The 25,118-nt window shown below is 35.2% G+C and overlaps 1 protein-coding gene and 1 pseudogene across 8 annotated transcripts in view; one reads left to right on the top strand and one right to left on the bottom strand.

Moving 5' to 3' along the window:
- The window catches only part of THOC2 (THO complex subunit 2), a 147,102-nt gene that overhangs the window by 29,089 nt on the left and 92,895 nt on the right, over positions 1-25,118 (top strand). For all 8 annotated transcript variants that reach the window (XR_013169547.1, XR_013169548.1, XM_077146477.1 and 5 more), the window contains exons 5-7: positions 1,998-2,068; positions 3,579-3,700; positions 4,224-4,357. Coding sequence is in view for 6 of the 8 variants with exons in the window: in XM_077146477.1 (XP_077002592.1) it covers positions 1,998-2,068; positions 3,579-3,700; positions 4,224-4,357 (327 nt within the window). In the remaining 2 variants the exon portion in view is untranslated. The remainder of the gene's footprint in view (positions 1-1,997; positions 2,069-3,578; positions 3,701-4,223; positions 4,358-25,118) is intronic.
- On the bottom strand, positions 21,582-22,351 carry LOC143670916 (V-type proton ATPase subunit E 1 pseudogene; annotated as a pseudogene).

A 25,118-nucleotide genomic window follows, 5' to 3' on the forward strand; every position in this document is an offset into this window, starting at 1 on the left:
TTTGGAATACTTTCTGATGGTCTAGGCACTATGCAAAGCATTTAATTTCATTTTAATCCTCACAGCACTTCTGTAAGGTAGGTTTACATGCAAGAAAAATGAAGCCCAAAGAAGTGATTTTTCAAGGCCACACAGCCAGTAGGCCAATATTTGAACCTGGATCTCTGTCTCCAGAGCCCATGATCTTTTTACTATATCATTTTGGTTTTCTGATATTTTACCAGTTATATGGGGAAATCATTGTTGTACTTTGCAGGTTAAGATAACAGTTTTCTTTAAAAGATTTAATCCTGTACCTGGGGTACCCAAGAGCTGTATTAACTTGAAAGGGTGGAGTCTGATGTAACTTGATGGACTGATGGGACCTCTGAACTGGGATAGGTGATTGGTGATACGGAGGCTGGAGTTGGAAATAGGGATGTTAAAGAGAACTTATTAAGTGCTGATTTAGGGTAGAAGAGTTGGGAATAAATGAATGAGTCTTTTGGAATAGTTTTATGACTTAGAAAAAAAAGAATAAAGAAAACAGGAAAAGCATAGTTGGGATAATAGAAGTCTGTATCTATTGTTGAGATACCTCAGCTAAGAAGTTTAACTGAGGTCCTATTAAGCATTTCCTATTATGTCCAGAACTCAGAGGATGGTTTCTTAATCAGATCAGATGGCTAAGAGGAGAGCAGACTTGAAGCAGAAGATTATGATCCTGATACCTAGGTGTCCTGATCTTAGGTACCTGAAAGCTTATTCCTGGCTCGTCAGGATCAGTATACTTGAAGGGACCAGAAGACCAGATAACAAAGTGGCAGCTGCGGGTCCCTGGAAGGGATTGATTAGGTAGACACGCAAATGAAAAACCTTAATGAGAAATTGAGATTGTACTGCAGTTTACTTTGGATACATATGTGGGTTACACCCAAAAGTTCCCTTGATACATTTGAGTTGACCATGCTTAATTACCAGTGGTCAGATATTGGGAAAATGGCACTGACCAGGAACGAAAAGAGGAGAAGGGCTAGGAAAACATGGGTATGTCTGAAGATAAATTGCCTTTTCTTTTGATTTTCAATGATAACAGTAGAAATTAAACTGAAGCAAAGCAGTGGTAGTATGTCTGTGGTTTGGGGAGAACATGTAGAGGACAATTTTTATTACTTCACTAACACCAGTGTTTCTGTCTATATAGCACATTCTAAATTATAAGTTGACTATCTAAACAGGATGAGAGTACCTAATCTTTTAAAGCAATAATCCTGAGATCAGCCTTGTAATCCTGCCAGTGCGGGTTGAAATTTCTAATGCTTGACATTTAGAACTAGTTGTTTTATTTATTTCCTTTGCACCTCAGATCAAAAAATTATTTGACACATTTTCTGAATAATTTACTGAAATTCAAGGTGGATTCATTTTAGAAAAATCTTTTGTTTCCTAAATAGGAATTGTAATTCAAAATAGGATGTTAAAAAATATCTTTTACTACCATATTTTCATAGTGGTGTTGGACAAGTAGCTTAGTTGGAACATGGCCTGTGATAACAAGGTGGCCAGGGTCAAGGGTTTGATCTTCATGAGAAATAGCATCTGTAGAGTTAGAAGAGATATTTGTTGTCACCCAGTTAAACTTTCCACCCAAGAAGAATTCTATTTTAGCATCTCTGATAAATGGTCATTTAGACTTTGTTGGGTATTTTCACTGTTGAGAATAGTCTTTTTGAAACTTTGCTATTTCTAGTGCCACAGTAGCTAGCTACTGTGCAGTTGACTGGGAGCTAGATTAGAGAGTCTCAGTCAGTCCCTATTATCAAGAGAAATTAATTCTTAATATTCACATGCATAGGAAGAACAGCTGATGTTTACCACAGTTCTAAATTTTTCTAAAATCAGAATGAGGCATTTTTAAATTAGCTAGTTCTAATGAAAATAAGTATCTTACTATAGAGCTCTAGGGGAAATCTAGGAAAAAACTATGAAATATCCATCTTTTTTCTCCATCATTATAGATATTGAGACAAATTGCTTAGAAGAAAAAAGCAAGCGAGACTATTTTACACAGTTGGTATTAGCATGTTTGGTAAGTTTTAAAAAATACTTTCCCTTTCTAAGTTTTGCAATGAACAGTTTTAATTGCAGTTAATCATGTTAATGGAGGAGGATATTGACATTCAGTTGACCGTTCATTATAAGGTGAGATATAGTTTTTGAGATCGAATGTTTTGTGAAAATAGACATGGTAATTATTTCTGTGAAATTGGCATGCTACCATATCATTTAAACTATTTATGTTAGACCTTCAGTGATATTCCTGGAATATTTTAGTAAGTTCCTAACTAAAGAACAAGGTAAGCATCTATAAAGTGAATAGAAATTGTGTGGACAGCTTTTAAACTGAAGTAGTTTTCATAAACTTTATTAGGCCAGGGGAAAAAGAATGGAGTTAGTTTTAAAAATATTAAATTCTAGAATTTGTCATAATCATTGTCTAGTAAACCATGTTATGTTCATAAATTTAGAAACAAGTAGAAATACTGTTACTAAGACCTGGAAGAATATCCTTGTCTTTGTTGTACTAGAGTTTGACTTACAGTAGAAACTAAACAAAATTGAAGTGCTCTGTTATCTTAAATGAAAATTCAGTTGACAGACTCAATTTTTAAAAACTTTTCATTTTGTAATAATTTCAAACTTGCAGGACAGTTACAAAAATAATTCAAAACTCATACAGAGAATTCTAACGTATCATCCCTACTCAGATTATACATGTTCACCAATTTTAGCATTTTGTCACATTTTTGTATCATTTTAAGTATCTATTTATCTATCCATGTATTTTCTAAACCATTGAGAATAGGTTATATACATTGTACTCCTTGAATACTAATATTTCCATGTACATTTCATAAGAACAAGGATATTGACTTACATAGCCACCTTAAGTGCAGCTATCAAAGTTCAAGAAATTTAACATTGATATAAAGCTTTTAAAGTCTATATTCTAATTTTTCCCCAGTAATATCCATCGGGGCCTTTTCTCCATTATGAGATCCAGTCTAGGATCGTGTACTGCATTTAATTGCCATTGATGCTTTAGTTGCTCATATGTATAAACCTTCCCATCCTAATCACTCCCATGCATACCTTCCAGTGGAATCAATCACATTCCAGTGTTGCACTACCCTCACACCATCTATTACCAGAACGTTCCCATCACCCCAAACAAAAACCCTACACCCATTATGTATTGTCTCCCCATGCTGGTAACCTGTATTCTGCCTTGAAGACAGATTCAGTTTTAATCAGAATGTCAGCTATAGTTCTTGCCATTTGTAGGATGCATGTAACATGCATATAATTTTTTTTAAGTGAGGTGTTTGAAAGAGCCGTATGTTATGTATTTCAGTATTTGGAGAGACATCCATTTTTGTATGAAGTTGAAGTGCCAAGCTTTTTTATAAATTATAAGTTGTTGTAAGACTATGATGTTTGTGTTCTTATTTGGGAAAAATTACTTTGAATTTATTTAAGATTGTGGATATAGTGTTGGAATGCTGAAGAATAAATAGCCTTTAATATTTTTAATACAGTATTTAGTTTCAGACACAGTTCTAAAGGAACGCCTGGATCCAGAAACATTGGAGTCATTAGGGCTTATCAAACAATCCCAGCAGTTCAATCAGAAGTCAGTTAAAATCAAGACGAAACTCTTGTAAGTACCTGTATCTTAATGTTGCAGAACTAGTAGCTGAGTATGTTTTCTAGTTTTCATTTTGAGTGCTGACAGTTTGAAATTTTTTTGAAGCATGTTTGAAGCATGTATTGTGTGTTTTTGGCCTTCTTAATGCAGCCTAACATTGACTCAGCAGTGAGCTTTGAAGCTGATGTTAATTTTATTTGTATTAGAAGTTAAAGTAATACTGATCTTTGTATTACCAATAAAATAATTTACAACTAAAGGTATACTCCACTTAGTCAGTGATGGAAATAGTGGTATGTTATTGTTCCTTATTTAGCAGTATTCTTTCCTCGTGCTACTGTTTTTCTTCATGTAGTTAACATTGGGATGTCTTTTATGTGCCACTGTCTATTTTCTATCCTAAATGATAACAAAGAGGTAAACTGTCAGCACCTATTTTTACGATTCTTGTAAGTTAGATAAAATTCAATGAGTAGAATCTCTTGTGCAAGTTTAATTGAAATTATTTCCCTTAATGATATTTATCTAATTTCAGTTATAAACAGCAAAAATTCAATTTGTTAAGAGAAGAGAATGAAGGTTATGCAAAGCTGATTGCTGAATTGGGGCAAGATTTGTCTGGAAATATTACCAGTGATTTAATCTTAGAAAATATCAAATCTTTAATAGGTAAGACATATATCTATGTAGTATGTGTTATTATTAAGATACATGTTTTATAACTGTTGGAGAATATCTATAAAGACAAAATGAGCATATTCCATATATGCTTTCTTCAGTTAAGAGATGAGAGAAGTTTCTAGCTTATACATTTATGATTTTGTCAGTAATAATAAAATCTGAGATGAGTTAAAATTTTTTTGTACTGTTACCTGTGTGTTTGTGTTAGTTTCACTCTCTCTAGTATTTCTATAATTTTGAAGTGTTTCCCAGTCATTTTATAGAGGGCAAAAAAATATGCAAATGTGAAAACTTTAGTAAAATCTTCACTGAACTCTTGAAATTTGGAGATATATAGTTCTTTTGAACTTAATTTTAAAAATGCCTTTATAAGGGACTTTGATATGTCTTATTTTATCTTTACAACAGTCCCTTAAGGTCAATGTAGCAGATGTTATAAAAGTGAAACTGTGATAAGGAAAGTGTTACTCTAACTTCCTTTTAAATACAGTTTCTTTAGCAGTTTTTTCTTTTTATTTGCGTTCAGAGAAATGGCTGGCTTTTATAGAAAGTAGGAATGAATGTAGAAAAATAGGGTAATCCTGACTTTTTTTCAAGGGCAGAAAGGGTTTTTGCCATTATTTCTTATGTGTTTTGTTATTTTAGGGATGAGAGGGCCTAAGGGTCTTAGGTTTTGAAGCCTGTAGAGAAGTCATATTCCCTGCCCTGTTGTATCACACTGTTGTATGATAGGGAGTGCTGACGCATAGTTTCTCAATTCTTTCTCCCTGTTTTTAGAGTTTATGTATGACTAAGAAAGAGGTGATGTCCCAGTCCTTCTCTCCTTACTCTGACTATATCTGTCTGTCTGTCTGTCTATCTATCTGGTTATCTATCTAGATATCTAGATATATGTTATACTAGTTGTCCTTGTTCTTAATAGGTTTTTGGTGACCTAAATAGAAGGTAAAGAACTTTTAGTTTAACTTTACCCTTTCTTTGAAGTAAACTTAGTTCTGCAGCTGATATGCTCTCTTTGCTACTTCTTCATATTAATATAAACCAAGACTAAAGACTAGTAGCCTCTTCATGCTACAAGGCCTTTGCTTACCTATGTGGCAGTGACCCACATTTTAAAAAATGTTATTGTGGTAATACACATGTAGAATTTCCCATTTAAACTACTTTATATGTATATTTGCAAAATTCACAATTTTGTGCTGCCATCACCACCATCCATTACCAAAACTTTATTACCCCAAACAGAGACACTGTACCCATAAGCAATAATATCATTTTCCCCTCCCCCCAGCCCTGGTAAACTATAATCTATTTTCTGTTTTTATAAATTTGCTTATTCTAGGTATTTCATATAAGTGAAAGCATATAGTATTTATTATTTTGTATCTGGCTTGTTTCACTCAACATGATATTTTCCAGGTTTCATCCATTTAACATATTTTAATCTTCCTGTTAGGGGTTCCTTTCCATTCTTCTTCGGGTAGAGTCTACATTTTTCTTGCAGCTGAATGCAAGAATGTCTAGCTTGAGAAGCTTGTCAGTACTACTTTGCTATATATATAGCCTTGTGTTTCCTTGTATCCTGCCGTACTGGTCTAGGCTAGATGTTGTATGGCTGGTTTGCTTTTCTCCTTTAACATAGCCAGCTTTTGCTGTTGGAACAAGTACTTCTATAGTCTACCCTTATGGGGAGCCTGTAGGTCAAGAGGAAACCCTCACTAGTATATGTTTTTTGTGTTTGTAGGGGTGATTACTTAACTGCCTTACTTCCCTAGGTTTCTACCTGGGTTATATATATGGGGTACTTTACTTAACCACAGCTACACTGTTTCCTTTTTCCCATAGATGGAGATAGGTAGATATCTTCCTGGGAAACATAGGGAAATAAAATAGGAAGATAAATAAGAATGAAAAACAGTTGAGGACTTACATAGCACATAATTTTTATCCTATAAAAACTAAAGTTTAGTTACAAGATTTTTAGGCTGATATAGTTTACTGGGCCCACAGAAAGTAGTTCTTTAACTGACCCTGACTTCAGTATACAAATGGATTACGGATTTGTTCACATCTAGGTTAGCACTTCAGCAACTTTTTCTATAATGGGCCAAATAGTAAATACTTTAGGGTTTGCAGGCTTTTTGATCTATTTACCAGCTACTCAGCTCTACTGTTACAGTATGAAAGCAGCTGGAAACATAATGTAAATGAATGAGCATGACTGTGTTTCAGTAAAAGTTCATTTATGGATACTGAAATTTGGAATTTGGATTTTATATCATTTCACAAAATGTTACTCTTTTTTTTTTTAACTTTAAAAAATTTAACAACCAGGGGGTGCAAGGGTAGTTCAGTGGTAGAATTCTTGCCTGCTGTGCATGAGACTGGGTTTGATTCCTGGCCCGTGCACTTGAAAAACAAAACAAACAAAGGAAGAAACAAACAGCAAAAATTCAAAAAATGGTGTTGCAATAACGAGATATTCACATGGAAAAAGACTAAAATGTGACCCCCGCCATACAGCATCCAAAAACAAAAAGAAACACCATTCTTAGCTCATGGATCATTTAAAGCTGTTGGCAGGCCAGATTTTCCAGTCACTCCACTATGTGCCAGGTATCATGGTGGCAGTACCAGCTAGAGATTAGGAGGAGCTGGAGTAATTAACGAAGTGATTTTCTGGAGTAAGTTTTAGATGGCATAGGTTACTGATTCCCCCCTTTATCTGAGGGGGGAATTTTTTTGTGAAAATAATATAAAATCCAAATTTCAGTAACCATAAATGAACTTTTACTGAAACGCAGTCATACTCATTCATTTACATTTTGTTTCCAGCTGCTATCATACTATAACCGTTTAAAAAACTATAACATATCTATATACCTTTAAAATTAATGGAAAGTCTTCAAATCTAAAAAGGAACATGTACCTCTTGGATATTCACTTTAGGTAAAAACATTCCTAACCCAGATTAGTATATTAACATCTTGTTGGTAACACAATCCCTCTACATAAGAGTCTATACTAGTTTCTTTCCTTTTCTATCCTTTTCAATCTAATTTAAAATTATTATTAAATTATTTTTATAATTTATATTTTATAAGTTATTTTTATTGAGTAATGTATAAGCACAGCTAAAGAAATTAAATCATACTAAAAGGCTTTTGATTAAAAAAATGACACCCCATTCCTATTCCTAGAGGATCTATTTTCAGCTCTTGGGCTATTTCTTTTTACCTCTGTAACTCAAGATAACGTTTATTGCTGTTGTTTGATGACTTAATTTTAGACATTATCTATTAACTTTCTACCATTTCATATATCAGGATTTAACTCTTAAACCATGTCCCAATCCACGTTTCCCCTCCTCCCATCTTTTCAGTATATTGATTGTTCTGTTAACATTTTGGTAAAATCAGTTTTCCCAGATATGTGCAACCACCACAGTCAAATTTAGAACATTTTCATAACTTTAAAAACAGGTAATTTTAAGCTGTCGCTCTCCTATTCCTTCATTCCCTTCTCTGCCCTCCCCAACTAGCCTTAAGCAAACAATAATCTACATTTTGTTTCTATAGATTTCCCTGTTCTGGGCATATTATATAAATGAAATAATATATGTGGTCTTTGTGACTGGCTTCTTTCACTTGATGTGATGTTTTCAAGGTTTATCCACGTTGTAGCATGTATCAGTACTTATTCTAAACTGCATATGGAAATGCAAGAGACCTAAAATAACCAAAAACAGTCCTGAAAAAGAAGAAAGTAGGAGGACTCACAGTTTCCAATTTCAAAACTATTCTTTCAAAACTAGAAAGCAACAGCAAGGATAGACATAGATCAATGGAATAGGATTGATATTCCAAAAATAAACCTGTACAGATATGGTCACCTGCTTTTTCAACAGAGATTCCAAGACCATCCAGTGGGGGAGAGAATAGTATTGTCTATTCTGTTTGGCCAAATATATTGGCCAAAAATATGCCATTGTTTGGATATGTACCATATCTTGTATATCCTTTTGTCAGTTGATGGACATTTGAACTGTTGCCACCTTTTGAGATTATAAATAATGCTATAAACATTCACATACAAGTTTTTGTATGAACTTAGATTTTCTTTTTTCTTGGGTATATAACTAGGAGTGGAATTGCTGGGTTACATTGTCACTATGTATAATCAGTTAGGAACTGTGAAACTGTTTTCCACAGTGGTTAGACCACTTGACATTCCTACTAGCAGTGTAAGAGGTTTCCAATTTCTCTGCCTCCTCACACTTGTCATCTGACTTTGATTCTAGGCATCTCCATGTATGTGAAGTGATATCTTGTTTTTATTTTTGTTTTCATAATGATTAATGAAGTCGGTCAACTTTTCATTTGCTTTTCGACCATTTTTATATCTTCCTTGGAGAAATGGCTACTGAGATCCATTACCCATTTATTAATTGGGTTGCTTTTTTATTATTGAGTTGTATGAGTTCTTTATATATTCTGGATAAAAGTCCCTTATCTGGTATATGATTTGCAAATGTTTTCTCCCATTTTATGGGTTTTCTTTCTACTTTCTTGATGGTGTTTTTTGAAGTGCAAAAGTTTAAAATTTTGATGAAGTTCAATGTATCTGTTTTTTCTTTTGCTACTCAGGTTTTGGGTGTTATATCAAGATGCAAGGTCATGAAGATTTAGTCTTATGCTTTCTTCTAAGAGTTTTAAAGGTGTAACTCTTACATTTAGGTGTTTGATCCATTTTGAATTAATTTTATTTATGATATGATATAAGAATCTAGTTTCATTATTTTGCATGAATGGTGTCCCAGCACCATTTCTTGAAAATACTATTCTTTCCCCATTGGATGGTCTTGGAACCCTTGTCAAAAATCAGTTGACCAGGTTTATGAAACTTACTGTGCAAACACAGGCTTTACAATAATTATATGGATACTTTATTTAAATATACCTATGGTTAAGCTAACTAAGATATCCGTTGTTGGTCATTATAAGTGTATTGTTTGTTTTCTTAAATAAGAAAAAAAAAGAAAGAAAATCAGTTGACCATAGCTGTATGGTTTTATTTTTGGAATATCAATTCTATTCCATTGATCTAGATGTCTTCCTTGTGTCAGTACCACACTGTCTTGATTATTGTTGCTTTCATAAAGTTTTGAAATTGGAAACTGGGAATGCTTTTTTCTTTTTCAGGATTGTTTTGGTTATTTTAGGTCCCTTGCATTTCCATATGCATTTTAGAGTATCCTTATTAATTTCTACAGGGAAGTAAACTGAAATTATGGGGCTTGGGTTGAATCTCTAGATTACTTTGGGGAATATTGCCGTGTTAGCAGTGTTAAGTCTTTCAATCCATGAACATGGGATGCTTTCCTGTTTGTTTATATCTTAAGTTCTTTCAGTCAAGTTTTATATTTGTAGTATAAATTTTGTGCTTCTTTTGTTGAATTTATTCTTAAGTATTTTATTCTTTTTGATGCTATTGTGAATGAATTGTTTTCTTAATTTCATTTTCAGGTTGTTCATTACAAGTACATAAAAATACAATTTTTTTTTATCTATTGGCTTTTTTTATGTTTTATTTACACACCATTCAGTGCATCCTAAGTATACAATCAATGGTTCTTGGTTTAATCACATAGTTATGCATTCACCATTACAGTCAGTATGAGAACATTCTCATTTCTTTCAAAGAAAAAAAATCTAATACCCCTTAAATCCCCCTATTATTGACATTAAGCTTTGTATAGTGCCTTTGTTACAATTAATGAAAGAATATTACAATATTACTGTTAACTGTAGATCTTATTTTACATTAGTTAAAAATACAGTTGGTTTTTGTATGTTGTTCTTGTATTTTGCAACTTTGTTGAACTGTGTTTATTCTAATAGTTTTTAGTGGATTCCTTTGGATTTTTGGTATATTTCATGTCAGCTATGAATAGAGATAGTTTTACATCTTTCTTTCTAACCTGCATGCCTTTTATTTCTTTTCCTTGCATAATTGCCTTGACTAGAACATGCGGTACAGTGTTGAATAGAAGATGTGAAAGTGGACATTGTTGTCTTGTTCCTGATCTTAAGAGGAAAACCTGGTCTTTCACCATTAAGTATGATGTTGACTCTGGGTTTTTCATATTGTCATTTATCAGATTGAGAAAATTCGCTTTTATTCCTAGATTTTTGTGTCTTTTATCATGAAAAGATGCTGGATTTTGTCAAATGATTTTCTTATGTCTATTGAGATGACCATGATCTTTTTCTTTTTTTTTTCCTTTTGATATTACCTTAAATTGATTTTCAGATGTTGAACTTATTGCATTTCTGGAATAAATCCCACATGGTCACAGTATATAATTATTTTTATATATTGTTGGAGTCTGGGTGCAAATGTTTTGGTGAGGATTTTTGTTCCATATTTGTAAGGAAATATTTGAAGGAGATGATTTTCTTTGCAGAGTTGGACTTAGAGGCTGCATCTGAGCAACAAAAGAGGTCCTCTAGAAGTAACTCTTAGGCACAATTATAGTTAGCCTTAGCTTCTGCGCTACAGAAATAAGTTTCATAACAGCAAGCCTTAAGATCCAACTCTGAGTCTTAGGTATCACACAGGTTCCCAAGTTTCCATGGAAATACCAGGTTATACATACATAGCACAGTTTCTCAGAATCTAGAAATAACACTTAAAGCTCAGGAATAAATGTGACTGCTATAAGAGCTTACCATCTAGGCCCAAATTTTCTAATAAGTATTTTCTAAAAGAGACCATACAATATTAGTCCTATTGTTCTGGCTTATCTTGAACAACATAATGTCCTGAAGGTTCATCATGCCCCATGATTTCATTCCTTTCTGTAGTTGCACAGTATTCCATCATATGTATACACCACATTTGCTTTTCTGTTTCTCAATCATTGTACTCTTTGGCCACCCCTGTCCGTTGGGCATCATGGATAATGTCCATAATAAACAATCCATGTCTCACCAGTATCATCTTTTAGTTGTACAATCATCGTCACTCTCAATTTTAGACACTTCTCATTGCTCCAAAGAGAAAAATAGCAAACACACCTTCACCAAAGAGAAAATCCAAAACTCCCCTTAATTCTGGCCCTCCATCCACTCCAAAATTATTTAGCTCTTGTGCTACTGTGGTACAGGTGATGTCTTTCTGGTAAATATACACCATATCACACAATAATAGTTTTCCCTCTGTACCCTCTATTATTGACTCTTTGTATAAGATTTATACCTTTGAAGTGGTTCATGCAAAAACTTATTTATATTTGTAGTGTTAACCAGTGAGATGCATGACTCTATACTCACTTTCAATATGGCAGTATTACTTACAAACCTACTAATGAACTGCCATCACTTCTGTCCATTCCCATACATTTGAGTTCAACCTCATAAGGTTCACCTATCTCTAGCTTCTTGTATCTCTAGGTCCTCTGTACCTTTACCAGCATCATATTAGACAAATCACACAGTGTTTATCCTTTTTTGTGTGGCTTATTTCACTCAGCATTATGTCCTCAGGGTTCATCCATGTTGCCATATGCTTCAGGACCTCATCTTAATGTATAATATTCCATCGTATGTATATACCATATTTTGTTTATCCATTTGTCTGTTGATGGGCACTTGTTTTGTTTCCATCTTTTGGCAATTGTGAATAATGCTGCTGTGAACATCCATGTGAAAATTTCTGTTCATGACTCTGCTTTCAGCTCTTCTGGATATATACCAAGTAGTCGTATTGCTGGGTTGTAAGGCAACTCGGTATTTAGTTTTCTGAGGAACTGCCAAACTGTCTTCCACAGCAGCTGTACCAGTATGCATTCCCACTAGCACTGAATAAGTGCTATAATTTCTCCACATCATCTCCAAAATTTGTAGTTTCCTGTTTCTTTAATAGCAGCCAGTCTTACAGCTGTGAGATATCTCATTGTAATTTTGATTTGCATTTCCCTTAAGCTCCTGAAGATGAGGATCTATTCATGTGTTTTTTAGCTATTTTTATTTGCTCTTTGGAAATATGTGTATTCATATCTTTTGCCCATTTTCTAGCTAGATTTGTTTGTTTTGTTGTTGAGTTCTATGTTTTCTTTATATATATATATATATATATACACACACACACACACACACACACACACACACATATATATATATACTGGATATGAAACCCTTATCCAATGTGGGGTTTCCAAATATTTTCTCCCATTGAGTTGGCTGCCTCTTCACCTTTTTTGATAAACTCCTTTGAGGCACAGAAGCATTTGATTTTGAGGTGTTCCTATTGATTTATTTTTTCTTTCATTGTTTTGGTGCTTTGGGTGTAAAGTTTAAGAAGCTATTTCTTATTAGTAGGTCTTGAAAATGTTTCCCTTTATTTTCTTAGAGGCATTTCATGGTGCTGGCTCTTATATTTAGTTCTTTGTCCACTTTGAGTTAATTTTTTATAGGATATAAGGTAAGGGGTCCGCTTTCTTTTTTTTTTTTTGGTTTGGCCATTGTTAACCCATTCTCCCAGGCCCATTCATTGAAAAGACTTTTCTGTTCCAATTCAGTAGATTTGGGGGCCTTGTCAAAGATCAGTTGACCATAGATTTGGTGGTATATTTATGCACTCTCAATTCGATTCCATTGATCAACCTATCTTTGTGCCTGTACCATGCTGTTTTGACCATGTTGCTTTATAATAAGCCTTAAAATCAGGAAGTATTAGTCCTTCAACTTCCTTCTTCTTTTTAAGGATATTTTTGGCTTTTCAAAATCTCTTTCCCTTCCAAATATATTTGATAACCAGCTTTTCCATGTCTTTAAAGTAGGTTGTTGGAATTTTGATTGGTATTGCATTGAATCTATAGATCAACTTGGGTAGAATTGACATCTTAGCTACACTTAACCTTCTTGTCCATGAGCATGGACTGTCTTTCACCCTATTTAGATCTTCCTTGATTACCTTTAGGAATGTTTTGTAGTTTTCTCTGTACAGGTTATTTACGTCCCAGGTTAAGTTTATTCCTAAATACTTGATTCTTTTACTTGCTGTTTTGAATGTGTTTTTTCTTTAATTGTCTCCTTAGGTCAATTGGAAAGATTGCTGATTTTTGCACATTAATGTTGTACCCACCACTTTGCTGAATTTATTAGCTCAAGTAGCTTTGTTGTAGAGTCCTCAGGATTTTCCAAGTATAGGACCATGTCATCTGCAAATAATGAAAGTTTTACTTCTTCCTTTCTGAATTGGATGCCTTTTATATCCTTTCATGCCTGTTCACTCTAGCTAGAACTTCTATGTTGAATAATAGTGGTGACAGTGGGCATCCTTGTCTCGTTCCAGATCTTAGGGGAAATGCTTTCAGTCTCTCACCATTAAGTATGATGCTGGCTGCAGGTTTTTCATATATGCCCTTTATGATATTGAGGAAGTTTCCTTCGATTCCTACCTTTTGAAGTGTTTTTATCAGAAAAGGATGCTGAATTTTGTCGAATGCTTTTTCAGCGTCGATCGAGATGATCATGTGAGTTTTCCCTTTCAATTTGTTAATGTGTGTTGTATTACATTGATTTTTTGTGTGCGTGTGTATTGAACCACTCTTGCATGCCCAGTATAAACCCGATTGTCGTGGTGTATAATTCTTTTAATGTGTTGTTTAATTCATTTTGCAAGTATTTTGTTGAAAATTTTCATATCTATACTTATTATGGAAATTGACCTGTAGTTTTCCTGTCTTTTAGCGTCTCTATCTGGTTTTGGTGTTAGTGTGATGTTAGTTCCATAAAATGAGTTGGGAAGTGTTCCTTTTTTTCTCAGTTTTTTGGTTGACTTTGAACTGGATTGGTATTACTTCTTTTGGGGATGTTTGATAAATTTGCTCTGTGAAGCCGTGTGGCCCTTGGCTTTTTTTTTAGGAAGATTTTTAAATAACTGATGGAATGTCTTTACTTGTGATTGATTTGATAAGGTCTGTTTCTTAAGTGAGTGTAGGTTCATGTGTTTCTAGGAATTTGTCCATTTCATCTAAGTTGTCTAGTTTGTTGGCATACAGATCTTCATAGTATCCTCTTTTTTTTTTTTTTAAGATACTGTTCCTCAGAAGAGGAGGACTGAGAATAGACAGTGTCACAGTAAAACAGTTATGTAAGAAAGGGCAGGTTGGTTTTTGTTTTGGTTTGTTAAAGCTGTTAAAGCTATTGGAATGCAATATACCAGAAATGGAGCCGCTCTTATATAGAGAATTTACTGTGTTACAAGTTTACAGTACTAAGGCCATAAAAATGTCCAGACTAAAGCATCCAGAGGAAAATACCTTGACTCAAGAAAGACCAATGGGTCCAGAATATCTCTGTCAGCTGGGAAGCATAAGTATCCTCTTATGATTTTTTTTTTTAATTTCTTCAGGCTCCATGTTAATTACCCTGTCTCATTTCAGATTTTGTTTATTTGCATCCTTTCTTTTTTTAGTTAGCCTAGCCATGGGTCCATTATTTTTATTGATTTTCTCAAAGAACCAAATTTTGGTTTTATTGATTCTATTGCTTTTTTTTTTCTCTAATTCATTTATTTCTTGTTCAATCTTTATTTCTCTTCTTCCATTTTCTTTGGGGTTAGTTTGCTATTCTTTCTCTAGTTTCTCCAGGTGAACAGTTGTCTTTGATCTTTGCTCTTCTTTTATAATATAGGCATTTAGGGCAATACATTTTCCTTTCAGCACTATCTTTGCTGCATCCCATAAGTTCTGATATATTGTATCCTAATTTTCATTCGTCTCCATTTAGTTACTAATTTCTCTCATAATTTCTTATTTGACTCACTGATTGTTTAAGAATATGTTATTTAATCTTCATAATTTTGTGTAGGTTCTGGTTCTTTGGTGGTTATTGATTTCTAGCTTCATTCCATTGTAGTCAGAGAAAGTTTGAATAATTCCTCCAAATAATTTCAGTCTTTTAAAATTTATTAAGACCTGTTTTGTATCCCAGTACACGATCCCTCTCCTGGAGAATGTTCATTGAACACTAGTGAAGAAAGTATATTATGATGTTTTGGGGTTCAGAGATTATATATGTCTGTTAGGTCTAATTCATTTATCACATTGTTTAGGTTTTCTGTTTTCGAATTGATCTTCTGTCTGGTTGCTCTTTCTATAGAGGAAGCGGTATATTGAAGTATCCCACTATTATTGTTGAAACATCTATGTTACCTTCAGTATTGTCAATGGTTGCTGAGTACTTAGGAGCTCCTTTGATTGCGAGTATAAACAATTATGATCATTATTTTTTCATGCTTAATTGTCCCTTTTATGAATATGTAGTGACTTCTCTTGTCACTTATGACATATTTACATTTAAGGTCTATTTTGTCTGATATTAATACATCTGTTCCTGCTTTCTTTTGCTTACAGCTTGCATGGAACATCTTTTTCCATCCTTTCAATTTCAATCTATTTGTAGCCTTCGGTCTAAGATGTATCTCTCATAGGCAGCATACATTAGTATTTTTTAATCCATTCTATGTATTCTGTTAACACTCAAAGTTATTACTGTAAAGAAAGTTCTTCAGTTTACTATTTGTTATATCTATATATTCTTTCACTCTCTCTCATTTTATCCTTTAAGTTACCCTTACTTAAATGACTTAAATGCTCTTCAGTTCTGTGCCCTCCTCCAGATGTCCCCCTCCTGTCTTTTTTTTTTTTCCCCAGCTGACAGAACTCTTTAGTATTTCTTGTAGGGCTGTTCTCTTGATTGAGAAATGCTCTTAGCATTTCTCTGTGAACATTTTAATCTCTCCTGTATTTTTTTAAAAAAATATTTTTATTGAGAAATCTTCATACACGTACAGTTCGTGCATAGTATATAATCAGTGGCTCACAGTATCATTAGGTAGTTGTGTATTCATCATCATGATCATTTTTAGAACATTTGCATCACTCCAAAAAAAGAAATAAAAAGGAAAAAGAAAAAACTCATACATCCCATACCCCTTTTCCTTCCCTGTCATTGACTGCTAATATTTTAATCTACCCAATTTTTAACCCTCTATCCACCCCTATTATTCATTTATTTTTGTCCTTAATTTTTACTCATCTCTCCAGACCCTGGATTAAAAGAGCATCACATATAAGGTTTTTCACAATCTCATGGTCACATTGTAAAAGCTATATAGCTATACAATCGTTTTCAAGAATCAAGGCTACTAGAACACAGTTCAAGAGTTCAAGTTTCCTAGGAGCAAAACCCAAGATTGAGGGCTCAGCCTATTGAATTGGTTGTTCCCATTGCTTGCGAGAATATCAGGAATTCCCCAGATGGGCAAGTTGAATATTTCTTTCTTTCTCCCCAGTCCCTCAGGGACACTGCCAATACTTTTTAAATTCTTTGTCTCAGGGCATCACACTAACCAGTACAAACCAGCAGGATCTCATGCCCTGTTCAGGATTCCATGTAATTATGGTGTTCAGATAAACTGACCATAATTGTTCAAATAAACTGACCATACAAATTAAATTAGATAATGTGATACTCAAAATATAAATTTTGCGCAGAATACACATCTTGCCCTTTGGTCTCACACAAAAGTTGAAGCTTTAATTATAGATCATATCATCCTTTACCCTGTATTTTGATTTACTTTAGTCCTATTGAAATTGGCTTCATTCATATCTCTAGTTGAAGTTTGATCACTTTTACAAGTTTTTTACAGTTGCTGTATGTCTCGCACACTTTTTAAAAAAAATTTTTATTATAAACAACGAACAAACATGCAACCATTCTTGATATACAAACATTTTTGACATACAAACGTTCTTGACATGGTTACAATCAGTGACTCACAATATCATCACATAGTTGTGTATTTATCACCATGATCATTTTTTGAACATTTGCATCTCTCCAGCAAAAGAGAGAAAAAAGGAAAACTCATACACTCCATACCCCTTACCACTGCCTTTCATTGACTGCTAGTAATTCGATCTACTCAATTTATTTTAATCTTTGTTCCTCCTATCATTCTTTTATTTCTTATCCATATTTTTTATTCACCTGACCATACTGTAGATTAAAGGAGCATCAGACACAAGGTTTTCACAATCTCACAATCACATTGCAAAAGCTATATCATTATGTAATTACCTTCAAGAAACCTGGCTACTGGAACACAGCTCTACAATTTCTGACACTTCCTTCTAGCCACTCTAATACACCATAAACTAAAAAGGGGATATCTATATAATGCGTAAGAATAACCTCCAGGATAACCTCTTAACTCTGTTTGAAATCTCTCAGCTGGTGAAATTTTATTTTGTCTCATTTCTCTCTTCCCCCTTTTGGTCGAGAAGGTTTTCTTAATCCCTTGATGCTGAGTCCCAGTTTATTCTAGGATTTCTGTCCCACGTTGCCAGGGACGTTTACACCCCTGTCCCACCTCTCTATGTCCCACATAAAGAGGGGGAGGGCAGTGACTTTGATTACCATCTTGGCTGAGAGACAGAGGGGCCACATCTGAGCAATAAAAGAGTTTCTCTGTGCTGACTCTTAGGCCTAATTTTAAGTAGGCTTAGCCTATCCTTTGTGAATGTAAATTTCATAGGGACAAACCCCAAGATTGAGGGCTCGGCCTATTGATTTGGTTGTCCTCACTGCTTATGTGTTTTTTGCACTTTTGAAGGCAGCTTTGCTGGATAAAGAATTCTTGGCTGGAAGTCTTTCTCTTTCAGAATCTTAAATATATCATTCTGCTGCCTTTTTGCCTCCATGGTGCCTGTTGAGAAGTCTGAACTTTGTTTTGTGTGGCTTCCCTAGTAGTGATAAATCATTTTTCTCTTTCTGCTTTCATGACTTTTTGCTTTTCTTCAGTATTTGAGGGCCTGATTAGTATGTGTCTTGGAGCAAGTGTAATTGTATTTATTCTATTTGGAGTTTGTTAGGCTCCTTTGATTTGCATATTTATGTCTTTTATAAGGATTAGGATGTTTTCCCCCATTACCTCCTCAACAAATCTTCCTCAGCCTTTTCTGTTCTCTTCTTCTGTGACACCAGTGATTCTTGTGTTTGTGTACTATTTGTTGTCCATCATTTCCCTGAGATCCATTTCCAATTTTTCCATGTTTTTTTGCCATTTGTTTTTGTGTGTGTGTGTGTATGCTTGAATTCAGTTCTCCTGTCCTTGTTTACTTATTATTTCTTTGCTTCTTCTGATCTGTTGCTGTTTGTCTCTACTATGTTTTTAATTTGGTCTTCAGTACTTTTATCTCTTTGAGATCCATTATTTTTCTGTTTGTTCTTTCACATTCTTCTTCATGCTTTTCTGGTGTCTTCTTGATATCCTTTATGTCTTTAGCCAACCCACTGGATTTATTTAGGAGATTTGTGTGAACATTTTTGATTAGTTGTTCCACATTTCTGTGTCTGCTCTGGTGTTTTAATTTGGTCATTTGGCTGGCCCTATCTGCCTGCATCTTCATGTTCTGTATGATTTTCTCTTGGCTTTGGGCCATTTGATTATCTTGATAAGGTCATCAGTATTTTTATTGATGAATCTTCACACAGTCCATACGTGGTGTACAATCAGTGGCTTACAGTATCATCACATAGTTGTGTATTCATCACCATGATCATTTTTAGAACATTGTATTACTCCAGAAAAAGAAAGAAAAAGAGAAACTCATGCATCCCATACCCCTTACCCCTCCCTGTCATTGACCACTAGTATTTCCATCTATCCAGTTTATTTTACCCCTTATCTTTCCTATTATTTTTCTAATTTTTAATCCATATTTTTTACCCATCTGTCCATACCCTGGATAAAAAGAGTCTCAAATAAAAAGTTTTCACAATCACCCAGTCACATTGTAAAAGTTGTATCTTTATGCAATCGTCTTCAAGAATCAAGGCTACTGGAACACTGCTCAGCAGTTTCAGGTACTTCCCTCCAGCTAGTCCAGTACAATGTAAACTAAAAAGAGATATCTATATAATGCATTAATACATAAGAATAACCTCCAGGATAACCTCTCAACTCTGAAGTCTCTCAGCCATTGAAACTTTGTCTCATTTCTGTCTTCCCCTTTCGGGTCTAGAAGGCTTTCTCTATCCCATGATGCCCAGTCCTGGCTCATCCCACGAGTTCTGTCCCATATTGCCAGGGAGATTTATACTCCTGGGAGTCATGTCCCATGTAGGGGGAAGGACAATGAGTTCACTACCGTGTTGGCTTAGAGAGAGAGGGGCTATATCTTCTTGAGTTTTAGTATACTGTGTGATTTTTTTTGCTGATACTGGTCATCTTATTATATTGATTGGTCTATTCTGAAGGTCAATTTCTCTCTCTTCTAGGAATTAGTTGTTGCTTGGATTTATATTAGGGCACAGCTTAGACAGTTGGGTTGTCCTTATTTCTCAGCTAAAACAAGGCTGGGTACTTGTGCAGAGGTTGTAGACTAGTTCAGATGTGCCTGGGATAGGGTCTGGAGGGGCTCTACAAAGCCCTGTGGTTTTCCTCTGCACTCTCTGGCCTGCCCAGCAGATGGCGATCTTCGGTGACTTAATGGTCCTCAGAAGCTGTTTGCCTCCTGTAACCCAGCAAAATCTGACTGGGTGGGGCTGAAAGTGTGGGTTCTTGGGCCCTTACTTCACTGGCCAAAATCAGGTTCAGCATGGAGTTGTGTCTTCTGCTGTACTTGCAGTGGAGGGGTTCCTCAGCTACCCTACACTGTAGCCGTCCCCAGCAAGGATTGGACCACCTGCTGCTGTTTTCCTCAAGTATGGGGAATGGGTACCAGGACCCATGGCTGGAATTAACAGTCTCTGTTCATGAATGTTTGCTCAAACTCTTCATCCCTCATTGAACTAGGCCTTGAGATGTCCTCTCCTGCCTGTTTGCTCCCCAAACAGTTTATTTCAGCAGTTTCTGCATTGTTATTTGTTACTTCACGGAGAGATTCTGCCATTGCCTCCCTAATCCTCCATTTTGGGAACTTCTCTTTGTTGCCCTTTTATATTCCGCCCTTCCCAGTGGCTTAAGTCTTGTTGTTGGTCTCTGTGTCTGCATGTAGATGGAGATCTGTTTCATTGCTGTGAAACACTTGATTTTATAGTCTGTATCCCTGATGGGAGGTTGGAGGGATCCCTGTTGTTGCCTCTGGGCATTTCCTGAGCTGCCCGGATGGAGTGAGGGGGAGGACAGAGGACTGGCTGGTCCAGAATAGAAATTTCCTACCTGATATTTTTCTCTTTCTTCACCTCAGCATTTGTGGGATCCTTCTCTGGTCTCTACCTTCCTCCAGAGTTCTGAACAAGTGAATTTTTTTTTGCTGAACCTCTGGGAAGAGATTTTCAGTGGCTGTCTTACATCATCATGTTGATGACATTGCCATTACAGCATATTTTTGAGTTTTTTTTTTTAGTGGTTGCTCCAGTTACTAAACCATCTAAATCTTAACTTATCATAATCAGCTTCAGATTTATACAGTCTGAATTCTGTTGATATGTACTCCTATGTCATTACTCCTATATAACTCTACTACATGCCCCTCTTTAGTGATATTATTATACAGATTATATTTATTAATGTTATAAACTCTTCACTACATCATTATAATTTTATTTTACCATTTGATTTCATTTCTGTAGCCCAGTACCCCTTTATTACCTTGTTCCTTTTTGCTGTTATTGACAAATTTATTGCACTTATACTATATTTCTTTATATTATGGGCTGAAGATTACATTATATACATATTATTTTATAGAATTGCTTTTTTATTTCCCCATAAACTTTTTTTTACTAAAAGGATTTTCGTGACTTAGATTTTAAATCACATTTACACGTAAGGAAAACTTCTAGGCTCAGAGGGTTAACAGTGAAATTACTACAGCTGAAAGGAATGCATGCCCCTCATGAGCTGTAAACATAAAGACAGAAGACCAGACATATCACTCTCTAGACTAGATTACAAGAGCTAGAGAAGAGTGGAAGACTCGGGGAAGTTCATGCAACCACCAACCAATTCTTTCACCTTTATGCTGTGGAACCAACTGAGAGTTGTATTAGCATTAAGTGCACTCTAGAGGTAAGGTCCTAATCATTTTAAGTGAAACTTTTTCCACTATTAACAATTAGGTCGGAGGCTTTTGCTGCAAAAAGTATTCCACTGATAAGTACATAACAATATTAGAACAGCAAAGAGGAGGTTACATAGATAGTCTTGGTTCTTCAAATATCAGAAACTTCCATATCATAGCAGCAGAAGAGTGAAGTGAATTCCACCTCCTAAAGTCTTTGTCCAAAAAATTGCTGTTGACATTTGCACCAAACGAGGTTCTCCATACTTCTGGTATCATCTGCTAGGCTATCAGATCCAGCCAGCTTTCTAGGATATTAGAAACCTTTATTTTACGATCTCCACTATAGATCTCAACATCACCAGCTATGTTCTCAGGCAAGTAGGCCTCCTCATTAATTTGGTCATCAACATCTTTTTCGGTGGCAATTTTGTACATAGGAATTGCTTTTTGCACCGCAGCCTTAACCAGAGGGAAATCCTGTTTCCTGCAACAACAGGTAATCATTCAGGGCTCCAACAACTGGTACAAACCCTGGAGGACCAGTCCATCCAGCAGCACTTGGTACCTGTTGTATCTTTTCCCACCTTGCTGAGTCTCTGCTTTGCTTCATTTAGTAGGTTTGCAATAAGGTCATCTCTGGCTCTGAGGATTTTGAGACTTTCTGGAGTCATCAAATTGGACATCTGAATTTTCTTTTACTGTTCAGTCTGCTTTTCTTTCTTCTCATAGTATTTCATAATCTTCAGTCTTTGGGTTTGCACAAATCAACCTTTCTCAATGTTGAATGCTTCTTCTGCCTTTGCATCTGTTTATTCTGCTTTCTCATGAGCTTATTGTTCAATAAAAGCCATTATGTGCTTTATCTGCTTTTGCAAGTCAACATTGCTGAGGACCATGACAAAAGTGATGCTAGCCCAGTGGGCAAGAGAATCAAGTTTAGATTTGAAAAGGGTTGTGAAAGGAATGGAAGAAGAAAACCCTTATACAGTTGTTTTTTAAGTCAGTTATGAGAAGAAAGGAGAAAAAAAATATGCCATTTCACTGTTTTATATAATTATGTAGTTTCCTTTACTAGTGTTCTTTGCTTATTCACTTAAATTTAGATTACTGCCCAGGGTCCCTTGCTTTTCAGGCTGAAGAACTTCCCTTAGTATTTCTTTATAAGACAGATCTTCTAGCAACATATTCTCTGTTTTTGTTTGTCTTTATTTCACCTTCATTTTAAAATAATTTATTGTGGTAAAATATATATAACAAAATTTGCCATTTCAACCATTTTAAGTGTACAATTCAGTGGTGTTAATTATATTCACAGTGTTATGCATCCCTCACCAGTGCGTGTTGAAAACTTTTTTATCCCTCCAAACTGTGTACTCATTAAGCAGTAAGTTCAATTTTCTGCCTCTCTGCAGCCCCGGTATCTCTAATCTTTCTGTCTCTATGAATTTACCTATGTTTAAATATTTGTATAAGCAGGATTGTACAGAATGAATGTCTGGCTTCATTCACTTAGCATGATGTTTTCCAGGTTCATCTATGTTGTAGCATGCTTCAGACTTTTTTTATAGCTGACTAAAATTCCCGTTTCATGATAATGCGACATTTTGTTTACCCATTCATCTGTTGATGGTTACCTTCATTTTTGAAAGATAGCTTTGCTGAATATAGGATTCTTTATTGACAGCTACTCTGTTTGGAGTTCTACCTGCCTTCTAACCTGTATTGTTTTTGCTGAGAAAGCAGCTATTAATCTTGAGTTACCCTTTTAAGTAAGGAGTCTTTTTTCCTCTTGCTGCTTTCAAGGTTTTCTCCTTGTGGTTGATTTTCAGCATTCTTACTATCTTGCATCTGCTTGTGGATCTATTTGTGTTTATCCTATTTGGAATTTGTTGAGTTTTTTGGATGTGTGGGTTATTGTTTGTCAATAAATTTGGGAAATTTTCAGCTGTTATTTCTTTGAATATGTTTTCTGCTCCTTTTTCTCTGTCCTCTTCTTCTGGTATCTGATTACATTGTGTGTTGGGGTGCTTCATGGTATCCCACATTTTTCTGAGGTTCTCTTCAGTGCTAAATCTTTCTTCTTTCTGTTCATATCTACTGTTGAGCCCCTGTGTAGAATTTTTTACTTTAGGTATTGTACTTTTTGATTCCACAATTTTTATTTGATTCTTTTTTTTTATTTGATGTGACATTGGCATCATACCTTCTTTTACTTCTTTAATCATTCTTTCCTTTAGGTCTGTGAACATATTTATAATGGTTAATTTGATACCTTTTTTCTATTCAGTCTGGCATCTGGTCCCTCACAGTTTGTGTTGCCTGCTCTGTTTATGGTATATGGGTCATATTTTCCTGTTCTTTGCATGCTTTGTAGTTTTTTGTAGGAAACTGAAAAGATGATATAGTAACCCAGTACCAATCCACCCTCTCCAGGGGTTGTTACTGTTGTTTTCTTGTTTATTTTTTTGGTTACTGGCTGTATTGTTTTAGCAGTCTTTTTTACTCCCTCAAGTGTTAAGCTTGTTACGCTGTTTCTCAGGGAAGCTTAGCTTTGTGTATGCCTACTGTCACCCTGTGTTGACAGTGGTTTTGGTAAGGCTCTTTCTTTCTCTGACAACATCCAGCTGTTGAATTCCACTAAATTGCCAGCTGATTTCTGTATTATCTACAATGCCCTGGGGGCATAAATTGCTCTGCAAACTAATCCATTCAAATTGTGGCTCCTTTTAAGGAATAGTTTCTGATATCAGTGTTTGATATTTGTTCTGATCCCAGGAGGGCTTCTCCCAGCTATCTTTTTCTTTACATCTCTCCTGCAAACTATTTTTTATTTTCAGGAAATCCAGGAGTCTTTTCAAATTGTCTTTAACTTAAACCTTCACTTTTGCGAATGCCCTTAGGTTTGAACTTCTCCATACTCAGTTGTAAATGAGATCAGTTTCTTTGGGGAAGAGATTAGGAGCTATGTGTCAAGGCCTTCTCTAGGCAAAATCTCTGCGCCAGGTCCTCTGGAGATGTTGGTGGGTAAAATGGCATCTTCTCTCTGAGTGACAGAGGAGCTGTGTCTTTGGTGAAGAGGGAGTCCCCCTTAGCTTTCACCACCTCATGACCTGGGGCAATAGCAAATAGGATCCCAGTGTTTTCAGCGTGCCATATCCAAGGTGGAGCTTCTGTTATATGAATGGGTGCTGGACAGAAGGAAGGAGCCCCAACCCTTTGCACTTGCCAAGGATTAGCCTTAGCAACAGGTAGGTGGGGGCAGGATGAGAAATGCTGAAGCATAAGGGCTCTATGTTCCTGGCTGCATCTATCTGCAGTGAAGGTTCTGCCTCACTGAGTTGGGAGGAGAGAAAGAGGGAGTGGGCTTGGTTCAGATACCATAGACTCTTACCTTTTTAACTTAATTTTCTTCATTTGTTCCTTGTCTTTAGGGTAATTTGCAGATGGTTTGAATGTTTGTTTGTTTGTTCTTTAATAATTTTCACCAGTTTCATGGAGAGCAGTTTAGTGGAGCTCTTCATACAGTCTTGCCAGAACTTTCTCTCTCTTTACACTCTTCAATTATTGAGCTTTCATTTATGCAATATCTATCAGCATTTACTGTATTAGAAATTAAACCTGAGAAATTAAAAATATTTATTAATTCACTTTAAAATAATGATA

This window comes from Tamandua tetradactyla, chromosome X (assembly GCF_023851605.1).
Source record: "Tamandua tetradactyla isolate mTamTet1 chromosome X, mTamTet1.pri, whole genome shotgun sequence".
Lineage (NCBI taxonomy): Eukaryota > Metazoa > Chordata > Mammalia > Pilosa > Myrmecophagidae > Tamandua > Tamandua tetradactyla.